Source organism: Desmodus rotundus, chromosome 4 (assembly GCF_022682495.2).
Source record: "Desmodus rotundus isolate HL8 chromosome 4, HLdesRot8A.1, whole genome shotgun sequence".
Classification (NCBI taxonomy): Eukaryota; Metazoa; Chordata; class Mammalia; order Chiroptera; family Phyllostomidae; genus Desmodus; species Desmodus rotundus.
Window position 1 is genome coordinate 67,678,563 of NC_071390.1, and position 13,956 is coordinate 67,692,518.

At 42.4% G+C, this 13,956-nt stretch overlaps 1 protein-coding gene across 3 annotated transcripts in view; it reads right to left on the reverse strand.

Annotated features, from left to right (window-relative positions):
• Positions 1-2,694: 2,694 nt before the first annotated feature.
• Positions 2,695-13,956, reverse strand: part of ERCC6 (ERCC excision repair 6, chromatin remodeling factor) — a 111,167-nt gene continuing 99,905 nt past the window's right edge. Inside the window, exons 21-24 of one of the 3 annotated variants that reach the window (XR_008426581.2) lie at positions 12,963-13,097; positions 7,915-8,019; positions 4,583-4,758; positions 2,695-3,623 (exon numbers count right to left, since the gene is read on the reverse strand). Coding sequence is in view for 2 of the 3 variants with exons in the window: in XM_053922051.2 (XP_053778026.1) it covers positions 12,699-13,097 (399 nt within the window). In the remaining variant the exon portion in view is untranslated. Of the gene's footprint in view, positions 3,624-4,582; positions 4,759-6,945; positions 8,020-9,969; positions 13,098-13,956 lie in introns of those variants that run through there. The other 2 variants (XM_053922052.2, XM_053922051.2) reach the window with 2 other exon arrangements.

Genomic DNA, 13,956 nt, shown 5'->3' on the forward strand with positions numbered 1-13,956 from the left:
CATGTACACTATCATGTCATCAGCAAACAGTGACAGTTTCATTTCCTCCTTTCCAATTTGGATGCCTTTTATTGCTCTTTCTTGACTCATTGCTGTGGCTAGGACTTCCAATACTATGTTGAATAGGAGTGGTGAGAGAGGGCATCCTTGTCTTGTTCCTGATCTTAGTGGGAAAGCTCTAAGTTTTTGTCCATTGAGTGTGATGTTGGCTGTAGGTCTCTCATATATGGCCTTAATTATGTTGAGGAATGCTCCCTTTATTCCCACTTTGCTGAGTGTTTTTATCAGAAATGGGTGCTGTATCTTATCAAATGCTTTTTCTGCATCTATTGATATGATCATGTGATTTTTGTCTTTGCAGTTATTGATGTGATGTATTATGTTTATTGATTTGCGAATATTGTACCATCCTTGCATCCCTGGGATGAATCCCACTTGGTCATGGTTTATGATCGTTTTAATGTGTTCCTGGATGCGGTTTGCTAATACTTTGCTGAGAATTATAGCATCTATGTTTATCAGCGATATTGGAATGAAGTTTTCTTTCTTCGTTGTTTCTTCATTTGGTTTTGGGATTAGGATGATGCCGGCTTCATAAAAAGAGTTTGGGAGTCTTCCATCAGTTTGGATTTTTTCGAATAGTCTGTGAAGGATAGGGGTTAGTTCTTCCTTAAATGCTTTGTAGAATTCTCCTGTGAAACCATCTGGTCCAGGGCTTTTGTGTGATGGGAGTTTTCTGATGACTTCTTCAATTTCGTCTACTATTATTGGTCTGTTCAGGTTTTCTGCTTCTTCTTCATTCAGTTTTGGAAGATTATATTTTTCTAGAAATGTGTCCATTTCACCTAGGTTTTCAAATTACTTGGCATACAGTTCTTCGTAGGAATGTCTTACAATCCTTTGCATGTCTGTGTTATCAGTTGTAATCTCACCTCTTTCATTTCTACTTGTGTTTATTTGGATCCTCTCTCTGTTTTTTTCTTGATGAGTCTGCTTAACACTTGTCAATTTTGTTTATCTTTTCAAGGAACCAGCTCCTGGATTCATTGATCCTTAGAATTGTGCTTTTAGTCTCTATGCCATTTAACTCTGCTCTGATCTTGGTTATTTCCTTCCTTCTGCTTGCTCTGGGCTGTCCTTGTTGTTGTTCCTCCAGTTCTTGTAAGCGTAGGGTTAGGTTGTTTGTTTGAAATGTTTCTATGTTTTTAAGGTAGGCCTGTATTGCTATGAACTTCCCTCTCAGGACTGCCTTTGCTGTGTCCCATAAGTTTTGGGTTGTTGTGAGTTCATTTTCATTTGCTTCCAGAAAGTTTTTGATTTCTTCCCTAATCTCGTTCTTGACCCATTCATTGTTTAATAGCATGCTATTCAGTCTCCATGATTTTGAATGTTTTGGGTTTTTTCCTTTGGGGTTGGTTTCTAGTCTCAGTCCCTTGTGGTCAGAGAAAATCCTTGATATGATTTCAATTTTCTTGAATTTGTTGAGGCTTGCTTTATGTCCTATCATATGATCTATCTTTGAAAAAGTTCCATGGACACTTGAAAAGAATGTGTATTTTGCTTCTTTGGGATGAAAAGCTCTCTATATATCAGTTAAGTCCATTTCACCTAGGGTATTGTTAAGTGACACAATATCCTTCTCGATATTTTGTTTGGAAGACCTGTCCATTTTTGACAGTGGGGTGTTAAAGTCCCCTACTATAATTGTGTTGCTGTCAATATCTTTCTTGAAGTCCTCCAAGATTTTCTTTATGTATTTGGGTGCTCCTATGTTGGGTGCATATATATTTACAATGTTTCTGTCTTCTTGGTGGATTCTTCCTTTGAGTATTATGAAGTGACCTTCTGGGTCTCTCTTTATGGCCCTTCTTTGGAAGTCTATTTTGTCTGATATGGGTACTGCTACCCCTGCTTTTTTTTCCTGTCTGTTTACTTGGAAAATTTGTTTCCAGCCCTTCACTTTCAGTCTGTGTAGGTCTTTTGTCCTGAGGTGGGTCTCTTGGAGGCAGCATATGTGTGGGTCATGTTTTCTTATCCATTCAGCTATTCTATGTCTTTTGATTGGAGTATTTAATCCATTTACATTTAAGGTAATTATCGACAGATATTCATTGCCATTTTTTCATTCTGTGTTCCTCTTTCTCTTTCCTTCCTTTCCTCAAAGCAGTCCCTTTATTATCTCTTGCACAGCTGGTTTGGTGGAAGTGTATTCTTTTAGACTTCTTTTGTCTGGGAAACTCTTTATTTGGCCTTCTATCTTGATTGAGAGCCTTGCTGGGTAAAGTATTCTTGGTTGCAGGCCTCTGGTTCTCATTACTTGGAATATTTCTTGCCATTGTCTTCTGGCTTGCAGAGTTTCCATTGAGAAGTCAGTTGCTAACCTTATTGGGGCTGCCTTGTATGTTACTTCCTGTTTCTCCCTTGCTGCCTTTAAAATCCTCTCTTTGTCTTGGAATTTTGCCATTTTAATTATGATGTGTCTTGCAGTGGGCCTCTTTGTGTTCCTCTTGCTTGGGACTCTCTGTGTTGCCTGGATTTGGGTGACTTTTTCTCTCATCAGATTAGGGAAATTTTCTGTCATTACTTTTTCAAACAGGTTTTGTATCCCTTGCTCTTCTTCTTCTCCTTCTGGTATTCCTATTATACGGATATTGTTACGTTTCATGTTCTCCTGCATTTCCCTTATTGCCTCTTCATTCTTTCTGAGCCTCTTTTCCTTTTCTTGCTCTTTCTGGGTGTTTTTTTCTACTTTTCCTCCAGCTTGCTAATCCGATCCTCTGCTTCATCAAGTCTGTTTTTGATTCCTTCTACTGTGTTCTTCAGTTCAGAAATTGTATTCTTCATTTACTCTTGGCCCTAGTTGATAGTTTCTATTTCCTTTTTCATGTTGATATAGTTTGCAGTGAGTTCATTGTAGTTTCCTTTTAGTTTCTGCTAGTTCTCTGTGAGCTCAGTGAGCTTCCTGATAACCATTGCTTTGAACTCAGTATCTGTTAATTGACTTGCCTCTTTTTCAGTTAGCATTCTTTCTGAGGCTTCCTCCTTTCCTTTCATTTGGGGATTGTTTCTTTGTCTTCCCATTGTTTGTGAGACTTCTTGTTAGCCTCTGCTTCTTAAATTGATCTATTCTGATTCCCTGGGTTTATGGTATGAACTTATATGGTAGAATGCCAATGGGATTCAGTGGTGCTGCCTCCTTAATCTCCTGTGCTCACTGGTCTTGAGCTGATGTTTATTGGTCTAACATGGTGTAACTCTGGTCTTTTGAGCGCTCCAGGTTTTATTGTCTCACCTGTGGGAAAAAGAGAAAGCGGGGGGTGTGGGGGGGGAATAAAGAATGGAAGGAGGGAAAAAGGGAATAGAAAAGGAAAGGAAGAAAGGAAGAAGAAATAAAGAAAGATCATGGCAAGATAAGAAGGAATTTTAACAAAAATTAAAACAAAACAATAAATACAGGAAGGAAGGCAGAAGGAATAAAAAAGGTAAAGGATGGAAGGAAGAAGGAATAAAAAAAAGAAAGAAGGACAGAAAGGAAGAACGAATTTAGGGGAAAGGAGGAAAGAAAAAAAAAAAGTCTTCTGCTGGCTTTAAACCGGTCAGGTTAGTTCTGCTGGTCTTCCCGTCTGTGGAACGGGAGGGGGTGGTTGGAAGGATTGTTTTCACTTTTCTCCCTTCCTGAGCCACACTATTCACTGTTGGTCAGCCTCCAGTCCAGTTCCTCAGGGTCCTTCTGCTCCCCACTAGGCCTTTAGTTCACCAGTTGTGCTGTCCTCTAGTTGCACCAATTGGGGGCAACTCACATTCCCCCTTCTTGCTCTTTGCTGTCTTAGATGCTAGGGGCTCTCAGTGCTGCTATGGGGAAGTTCATCCCCCTACTGGGTCAAGTCTTTCTGGGGAATGCAGTCTCCCCTAGCCCTGCAGCTCCCCTCTGCTGGGTGTTCTGCCTTAGTCCTAGAGAGCCAGTAGGCCCTGCAGGGCTCTGTGGGCAGGGGCTAGGTAGGAGTTGTTCAGAACTGGTGCTTTTAGGTGTGGTCACTCACAGACCGCCAGGCCATTCATCAGCCGATCCCCCACTTTGGGCCTGAGTTGCGCTGCTGCGGGGTCCTCTGCTTTGGGCCTGTGCACGGTGCAGCTAGCCTCTGCTCCCGGTGCACACCCACCCAAGGTTTCAGGTGTGGGCACCCCGTCGGGGTCTCAGGTGTGGGTGCCCAGCCGGGGTTTCATTTGTGGGCGCCCAGTCCACTAATCTGGGTGCTTGCAACCGGGCTTCAGGTGAGAGCTGGGGCTGCTTATCCCGCCTTCACAGTCCAGGGGCTGAGTGGGGAGGGGCGCCAGAGGCAGCGGCTGCAGCAGAGAGTTCTGTAACTAGCCACTGAGTGCCTCTATTTTCTCTCTTCCTTTTCGAGAAATTCTTCCTATTCAAGCCCCCCGGGTCCAAACAAGCACCTGGCCTCTCACACAGCCCAGCCTGGCTCTCTCCCAAGAATCCTGCAGCAGACCCTATGCCTGAGCCAGGGCTTCAGCCACCCATTTCCCCCGCGCAGGTCCCAGGGACCTTATTGTCCTTAAGCACTCTTCTTACCATCAGATCTTTCAATGTCCTCATCTTTGGTCTCCAATCTTCATATATGCTGGAATACCATTGGCTGTTCGCTCTGTTCCTCAGATCAGCTAGGTGTTTCACTGGTGCTGAGGGGAAGTGGACTCCGCTCCCACCTATCTTGCCGCCATCTTGTTGCCAGCCTGAGTCTTTGAAATCTTTTGAGTTTGAAGCACATGTCAGTAGGTACTAGCCACATCTCAGGCATTCTACAGGCACACATGCCTAATGGTTATAGCACAAATTTCAACTCTCTGTGCTCTCCCCACACTCCCACCCATACACCTCTCTTCCTCCTCCAGAGACCCACCCTGGGATGAAGGAATGTGCTCACAACTGTCAGTGACCTCTCTGCGGGACTGTTCCCTTATTACAGTGAAATTACATTTCACTTCACCATTGATTTAATATTAAACAAGAGTTATACCTGTATTTGGAACATTTTATTGCTCACCAGAGATAATTACACTCCTGTGATTTAACATCACTCAAAGAGAGAGAAGAAAAATCATTGCGCCAACTCAAGCCAGAGAGCTGGAATGAGACTACTACGAAAAATTGGGATTGAGCACTGACCAGTGCAGCACACTTGGTTGAGCATCATCCCATGAAGTGAAAACTTGCCAGATAAATTCCTGGTCAGGGCATATGCCTAGGTTGCAGGCACAGTCCCCAAGGGGGGCACATGCAAGAGGCAACAGATTGATGTTTTTCTCACACATAGATGTTTCTGTCCATCTCTTCTTCCTTCCCTTCCCTTCTCTCTAAAAATAAATGTGGAGAGACTTCTGGCCAAGAGAGAGACATAGATAGATACACTTTGCCTCCTCATACAACCAAAAGAAGGACAACAACAAATTTAAAAAAGAAAAACAACCAGAACTGACAGAAAATCACACTGTATGGAAGTTCGACAACCAAGGAGTTAAAGAACAAGCATGAATTCAGACTGGTAGGAGGGACAGAGACAGGCAGCTAGGATGGAGAGGATGTGTAGCAAGGCAGCAGCTGGTAAACTGGGTGGTCCCACAGTTGTGTGCAGATAAACTGGGAGGAACAACTGGGGAGTGACACAGACCATGCAACCCAGTGTTCCAGTGCGGGAAACTAAAGCCTCAAAACCTCTGGCTGTAAAAACTGTGGGCATTGAGGCAGCAGCAGGAGAAACTCCCAGCCTCACAGGAGAGTTCATTGGAGAGGCCCACAGGGTCCTATAATGTACACAAACCCACCCACCCAGGAATCAGCACCAGAAGGGACCAATTTGCTTGTGGGTAGTGGCGGAAGTGACTGAAAACCAGCCAAGAGCTGAGTAAGCAGCATTGTTCCCTCTTGGATCCCTCCCCACATACAGTGCCACAACACACCCAAGTGGGTAGTCCCACCCTGGTGAATACCTAAGGCTCTGCCCCTTACAACCTAACAGGTGCATCAAGACAAAGAAACAAGGTCCAAATGAAAGAACAGATCAAAACTCTAGAAAAAAGAACTAAGTAATAAAGAGATAGCCAACCACTCAGATGCTAAGTTCAAAACAGTGGTAATCAGGATGCTTAGAGAAATGGTTGAATACAGTCACAAAATAGAGGAAAAAGTGAAAGCTATGAAAAATATGCAGGGAACCAACAGTGACAGGAAGGAAACCGGGACTCATATCAACAGTTTGGACCAGAAGGAAAAAGGAAATATTCAACCAGAACAGAATGAAGAAACAAGAATTCAAAAAAATGAGGAGAGGCCTCAGAACCTCAGGGACAATTTTAAACATTCCAACATCCAAATCACAGGGGTGCCAGAAGGAAAAGAGGAAGAGTAAGAAATTGAAAACTTATTTGAAAACATAATGAAGGAGAATCTCCCTAACCTGTTAAAGGAAATAGACTCCAAGGAACTCCAAGAACCTCAGAGAGTCCCAAACAAGTTGGACCCAAGGAAGCACATACCAAGGCACATCATAATTATATTACCCAAGATTAAACATAGGGAGAAAATATCAAAAGCAGCATGAGAAAAGGAGACAGTTGCCTACAAAGTAATTCCCATAAGATTATCAGCTGATTTCTCAAAAGAAACCTTGCTGGCAAGAAGGGGCTGGAAAGAAGTATTCCAAGTCATGAAAAACAAGGACCTACATCCAAGTTTACTCTATTCAGCAAAGCTATAATTTAGAATAGAAGGGAAGATAAAGTACTTCCCAGATAAAGTCAAGTTAAAGGAGTTCATCATCACCAAGCCCTTATACAAAATGTTAAAGGGACTTATCTAAGAAAAAGATAAAAACTGTGAACAGTAAAATGACAACAATTAACAACTGAACCTTAAAACTAAAACTAAGCAAACTAGAACAGAAACAGAATCACAGAAATGGAGATCACATGGAAGGTTATCAGCAGCAAGGAGGAGGGGGCAGAGTGGGAGAAAAGGTACAGAGAATAAGAAGCCTAAGTGGTAGGTACAAAATAGATGGGGGGGGGGATCAGTTAAGAATAGTATAGGAAATGGAGAAGCCTAAGAACTTATATGTACAACCCATGGACATGAACAAAGGGGGGAATGTCAGTGAGAGGAGGGTGCAGGGTGGTGGAGAATAAAGAGGAGAAATTAATGGGACAACTATATTAGCATAATCAATAAAATATACTTTAAAAAATAAAAATAAACAAATAAATAAATGTGGAGACCAGGACCTGAAGCCATGTTTAGAGCATGTGTAGTGCAGCAATGATGCAGAGAAATAATGTAACCCCTCAGGATGCAGAGTACAGCATGGCAGACAACATGTGCTTATCTGAGTGGTAACAGCACTCTCTCAGAGAGTGATGTAAAACAACACATGTCTCGCAGAGCTGACATAAATAATATGTGCCCAACAGAGCTGATATATACAATAGGTGCCTACTGAGACTAAGGAAAACACCATGTGCTCATCCAAATTAAGAAAAATGCGTTTATGAGAAATTGTGCCAAGTCAACATGACTTTGCAACCAAAAGAAGAATAAAAGCAGAGGACTTCAGACCATGACGCAACCAGAGAGTGAGGCACTTTGAGACATCCTGCACGTTCCACCTCAGGAGACTAAGAGCTATGCTGCACTTCTGTCCCTCTGACTCTGCCTTGCCAGATGTTGACGGCCCAGTCCAATTGCTTCCTGGAAGTGTAGCTGATCTGGACTCTTAGGACACAGGTTTTTATCCCCTAATTCTCTTGTGTGATGTTATTGGTGATTGTTTCTGAGTGATTATTATTGTTATTAGTTTACTATGAATTTGTATTGAACCTGCATTATAAAAGCTGAGTGAATGGCATAGTCACCTGTGTTGACTTTCTGTTATTCCTCAGTGCCAGTGTCACCTGCAGGACTGGTGGTTGTATAGGTGGCCTGGCACTTTCCATTCTTAAGGCCCAGGCCAGACGACCCTAGAGGAGACAGAATACTGACTTATAGGAAAGACTATATTGCAAAACATACACTCATGACAATTAACAAATAAAATATTTTAAAAAATAAAGAAAAACTGGGATCCATGGGGGATGGAGGTGGGGGCTGCAGTGAAAGAGGAACAAGGAAAATTCTGCACACCAGCATGAAGGTCAGAGAGGCCGGTATCTCCCCAGAACTCTGAAGTGGGTCCAGATGGGGTAGGGAAGAAGAAGGGTTCTTTGGCGGGAAATTGAAAACCTAAGCTTACATCATGCACAGGTTTGCAGTCCCCATGTACACAATTAGGGAGGTGTGAAAATCCCTACAGTGAAATTTTAACATGAGAATTGGTTATAATTGGGTGAGATCTCTGGCATCCTAGAGGAAATAAAAGCAAAATCAATCTTTAGGAACAATTTCCCAGCCCTAAGATTCCTGCATTAAAAACAAACAAATTAAACCCCTGCTATATGTGAGGTTCCAATTTAAAAATCTCAAAATATAGAAGGAAATAATCTACATTGAGTACAAATTAGCAGAAACCAAACAGGATTAGCCTCCCCTATTCCAACCACACTTGAGTTAGTAAAACATTATTTTAAAAGTTTATTAAAAAAACATTATTTAAAATTATTAAAGAGATCAGAAAATATATGAGAAAAGGGAACTTTGAGAAGATTAGGAAAAAAACAACAGCAGTTGTAGCAGCTATATATATATTGGACAAAACAAACATTAAGACAAAAAGCATCATCACATGGTGATATGGGAGCAATTCACCATCAAGTTATTTTAAAAATCCAAAGTTGAGTGTTTCTAACAACACAGTTACAAAACAGATCAAGAAAAAGTCAATAGATTTATAAAGAGGAGAGTTCTGGCCAAGATGGAGGCATAGGTAGAAACCCTTTGCTTCCTCTCACAACCAAAAGGAGGATAACAACCAATCTAAAAACAATAAACAACCAGAAGTGCCAGAAAATCAAACTGCATGGAACTCTGACAACCAAGGAGTTAAAGAAATAGTCACCAGGCCGACAGCGCCACAACGCAGCAAAGAGGGTTGCCTCACCTGGGTGAATACCTATGGCCCCACCACCCTAAAACATAACAGGTGCACCAAGACAAATAAATATGACCCAAATGAAAGAACAGATCAAAACTGTAGAAAAAATGTACATCCTAGAATGAAGAAAATGATAAGAATCATGTTTGTTTGGGGAAATAAATGAAATTGAACCTCTACCTCATGTCATGAATAAAAGTCAATTCCAGCTGGGTTAAACAGCAAAAGTAAAATTTTTAGTAAAAATATTAAGTCAATATTTTTCTGAAGTTACAGTAGAAAAAGTTTTTTTATAAAGGACATGGCAAGCACTAGCATTAAAATAAAATATTGATAACTTTGACTATATCAAAACTAAGAATTCATGTTCATCAGTATAAACACCTTAAAAAAGAAAGCAAAAACAAGTTACAAACTGGGAGAAAATATTGCAAAATGTAAAACCTACACCAGACTGGTATAGAATATGAGAAGGACAAGATTTCTGGACAAGATAGAGGCACAGGTAAACATGCCTCACCTTCGTGCACAACTATAGCAAAAAAATACAGCTACACTACAAAACAAATATCACCCAGAATCGTCAGAAAATCAAGCTGTGTGGAAGTCTGACAATCAAGGATTTAAAGCAGCCACATTCATCCAGACAGATAGGAAGGGCAGAGATGCAGAGAGGCATGGAGACATGGTATGATGCAGAGAGACATGGAGATAGGAATGGTGGTTCCACATCCACAAGTGGTAGATAAAAATGGGAGGGATACCTTGGGAGCAAGGGATCCGAGCCGCAGTCCGGACCACCCAGCCGAGGGTCCCAGCACCAGGAAGATAAGTAGCCATAACTTCTGGCTGTAAAAACCAGTGGGGGTTGGGGTGGTGGAAGAAACTGCATCTTCTTAAAGGGGATGGACTTAGGACTCATACAGACCCACCCCCTCTGGATTCAGCAACAGGACAACAGCTGAAAGGCCACCAGCGGCATATGGGGAGAAAGTGAAGTGCAAGTGGGGAGACAGCTTCCTCCCAGGCAAAACTCCAGAGGCCAGGCCCTCCATTGTCCCTTCTGTGAGCCCTCCTCCACACAGAGCCACAGAGTGGTGACATGGGTTGCCCTGCCCTCATGATTACCTAAGGCTCCTCCCAATACAACTTAACAGGTGTGCTAAGAAAGGGAATCAAAGCAGCAGCTCTACCTAATACACAGAAACAACCACAGGGAGGCTGCCAAAATGAGGAGACAAAAAAATAGGGTTCAAATGAAAGAACAGAATAAAACTCCAGAAAAAGAACTAAATGAAATGGAGATAAGCAACCTATCAGATGCACAGTTCAAAACACTGGTTATCAGGATGCTCCAGGAACTCACTGGGTACTTCAATACCATAAAAAAGACCCAGGCAGAAATAAGGGTTGCATAAGTGAAATAAAGAAAAATCTACATGGAACCAACAGTGGATGGGATGAAACCAAGAATCAAATCAATGATTTGGAATATAGGAAGGAAAAAGCATTTCATTAAAACAGTAGGAAGGACAAAGAATTCCAAAAAATGAGGAAAGGCTCAGGAATGTCTGGAACATATTTAAATGTACCAACATATGAATCACAGGGGTGCTACAAGGAGAAGAGGAAGAGCAAGAAATTGAAAACTTATCTGAAAAAATAATGAAAGAAAACTTTCCTAATTTGGTGAAGGAAATAGACATACAAGTCCACGAAGCACAGAGAGTACCAAACAAGATGGACTCAAAGAGGTCCATACCAAGACACATCAAAATTAAAATGCCAAAAATTAAAGATAAAGAGAGAATCTTAAAAGCAGCAAGAAAAAAGCAGACAATTACCTACAAAGGAGTTCCCATAAGACTATCAGCTGATTTCTCAAACAACTTTTGCAGGTGAGAAGGGACTGGCAAGAAGTATACAAAATAATGAAAAGCAAGGACCTACAACCAAGATTACTCTATCCAGCAAAGCTATCATTTAGAATGGGAGGGCAGATAAAGTGCTACCCAGACAAGGTAAAGCTAAAGGAGTTCATCATCACCAAGCCCTTATTATGTGAAATGCTAAAGGGAAGTATATAAGAAAAAGATCAAGATGATAAACATTAAAATGGCAATAAATTCACAATTATCAATAACTGAATCCAAATAACAAACTAAGCAAAAACACTCAGAACAGGAACAGAATCATAGGTATGGAGATCATTTGGAGGGTCTTTAGTTGGAAGGGGGAAGAAGGAAAATGGGGGTAAAGGTGCAGGGATTAAGAAGCGAAAATTGGTAGGTACAAAATAGACAGGTAGATGTTAAGGACAGTATAGGTAATGGAGTAGCCAAAGAACTTATATGCATGACTCATGGACATCAACTAAAGGGGAGGAGGATTACTGGAGGGAATGTGGGTAGCAGGTGGAGTGAGGCAAAGGGGAATAAATTGGGACAACTGTAATAGTAGAATCAATAAAATATATTTTTAAGAAAACCAAGAATATGAGGACAAACAACCCAATAAAAAATAAAAAATAAACAAGAAAAAGAAATGAACAATGGTAACATACATGAAAAAATGTTTAAAATTGTTAGGGATAAGGAAAATCAAATGAAGATCAGATTGAGATTTTATACTCATTGGATCTACAAAAATTAAGAAGTCAGCATCAAGTGTTGATATGAATTAGGTATACTTTGTTCGAAGGGGTGATACTTGGTACAATTGGTACAATGCCATTCCTGGTTACATGTCCAGTAAAATTGTCTGAAAAAGAGTCTTACTTGTATATATCAGAATGTTGATAGCTGCAGTGTTTATAATATAAAAACTGAATGTCTTTTGTTGACCCAAAGAAGGGGTCTACAAAAGGACTCAAAAAGGACTTCTCATGGTTAATTGGACTCAAATTCATAACTAGACTCTAGCACCCATTGTATACAGAGGTCCCTCCCCCATTGTTTACAGAGGTCCCAGCCTGTAACTTTCAAAGAAGTCACAGGCTGGGCTGCCAAGCTTTCAGCGCTGTGCTCCTGCCATCTGAGTCAGCCCTTATAAAAGATTATAAATCAACCAATGGGCTGAAGACCTGCCCCAGCCATTGGGACTGCACTGCTATATCCTGATTTGCATCTTCACCAACCAACGAGAATAACTAACTGCATTCCAAATAATCAGGACAGTGCCTTTTGGACTGCTCAAACTGTGCTGACTTGGAGTCCTCAGTGCATGAGAACTGACCAATCAAGGACCAGGAGTGGGGAATCCTCTATAAGTCAGCTTCACCTCTATGTCCGTGGAGCACACTTTCAGTGTTCATTGAAGACTGTGTTTCCCCAGCTGCAGTGGCAACATCAGAGCTGAAGCTGTCTTGCCAAACTCTCAGAATGGAGCAGCACTGTAACACCAGGGCTGCCTCAGAGCCATGCTGTTCAACAACTGAGCTGTTTTAGAATTGAGCTGTTTGCACTGAATAGTCTGTCTCCCCCTTCACCAAATTGGGATTCCTGTTGGCACTGAATTGGCAGCAGTGACCTTCAGTTGACACTTTCAGGAGCAAAATAGATAAATGTTCACAAAATGGCATATTGTACCACAGAAAAAATTAAAATACAGCTACATGCAGTAACAAATGAAACACAGCAGTATAATACTGGCTTTAAAAACAAGTCCCAGCTGAGATTGAAGATGGTGTCGAGATAGGTGGGAGCAGAGTCCACTTACCCTCGGCACCAGTGAAATGCTTAGCTGTTCTGAGGAACAGAGCGAACAGCCAACGGTATTCCAGCATATATGAAGATCGGATACCAAAGATAGAGGACATTGAAAGATCAGACGGTAAGAAGAGTGCCTAAGGATAATAAGGTCCCTGGGACCAACCTGGGGACCAGGGCAGCTGAAGCCCCCAGTGGGGGGCACAGGGTCTGCTGCAGGATTCTTGGGAGAGAGCCAGGCTGGGCTGTGTGAGAGGCCAGGTGCTTGTTTGGACCAGGGGGGCTTGAATAGGAGGAACTTCTAGAAAAGAAAAAGAGAAAATAGGGGTAATCAGCAGCTATTTAGAGAACTCTCCATAGCAGCCCTGGCCTCTTGTCCCCTACCCCCTCAGACCCTGGACTGTGAATGCCGGACAAGCAGCCCCAGCACACACCTAAAGCCCAGTTGGCCCGCACCCAGATCAGTGGACTGGGCACCCACATCTGAAACCTCAGGTGGGTGCGAACCCGCATCACTGGCTCCGCTGCCCCGGTGCACAGGCCCAAAGGGGGGATCGCTGCACAACCTGATCAATGGCCTGACTGCTGGAGGGCGACCACACCAGAAGCACCAGTTCTGAACAACTCCTACCTAGCCCCTGCCCACAGAACCCTGCAGGGCCTACTGGCTGTCTAGGACTAAAGCAGAACACCCAGCAGAGGGGAGCTGCAGGGCTAGGGGAGACTGCATTCCCCAGAAAGACTCGACCCAGTAGGGGGATGAACTCCCCATAGCAGCACCAAGAGCCCCTAGCATCTAAGACAGCAAAGAGCAAGAAGGGGGAGTGTGAGTTGCCCCTAATGGGTGCAACTCAAGGACAGCACAACTGGTGAACTAAAGGCCTAGTGGGGAGCAGAAGGACCCTGAGGACCTGGACTGGAGGCTGAACAACAGCGAAGAGTGTGGCTCAGGAAGGGAGAAAAGTGAAACCAATCCTTCCAACCACCCCCTCCGTTTCACAGACAAGAAGACCAGCAAAACTAACCTGACCAGTTTAAAGTAAGCAGAAGACTTTCTTTTTTCCTCCTTTCCCCCTAAATTCCTTATTCCTTTTCGTCCTTCTTTCTTTTATTCCTTCTTCCTTCCATCTTTACGTTTCTATGCCTTCTTACTGCCTTCT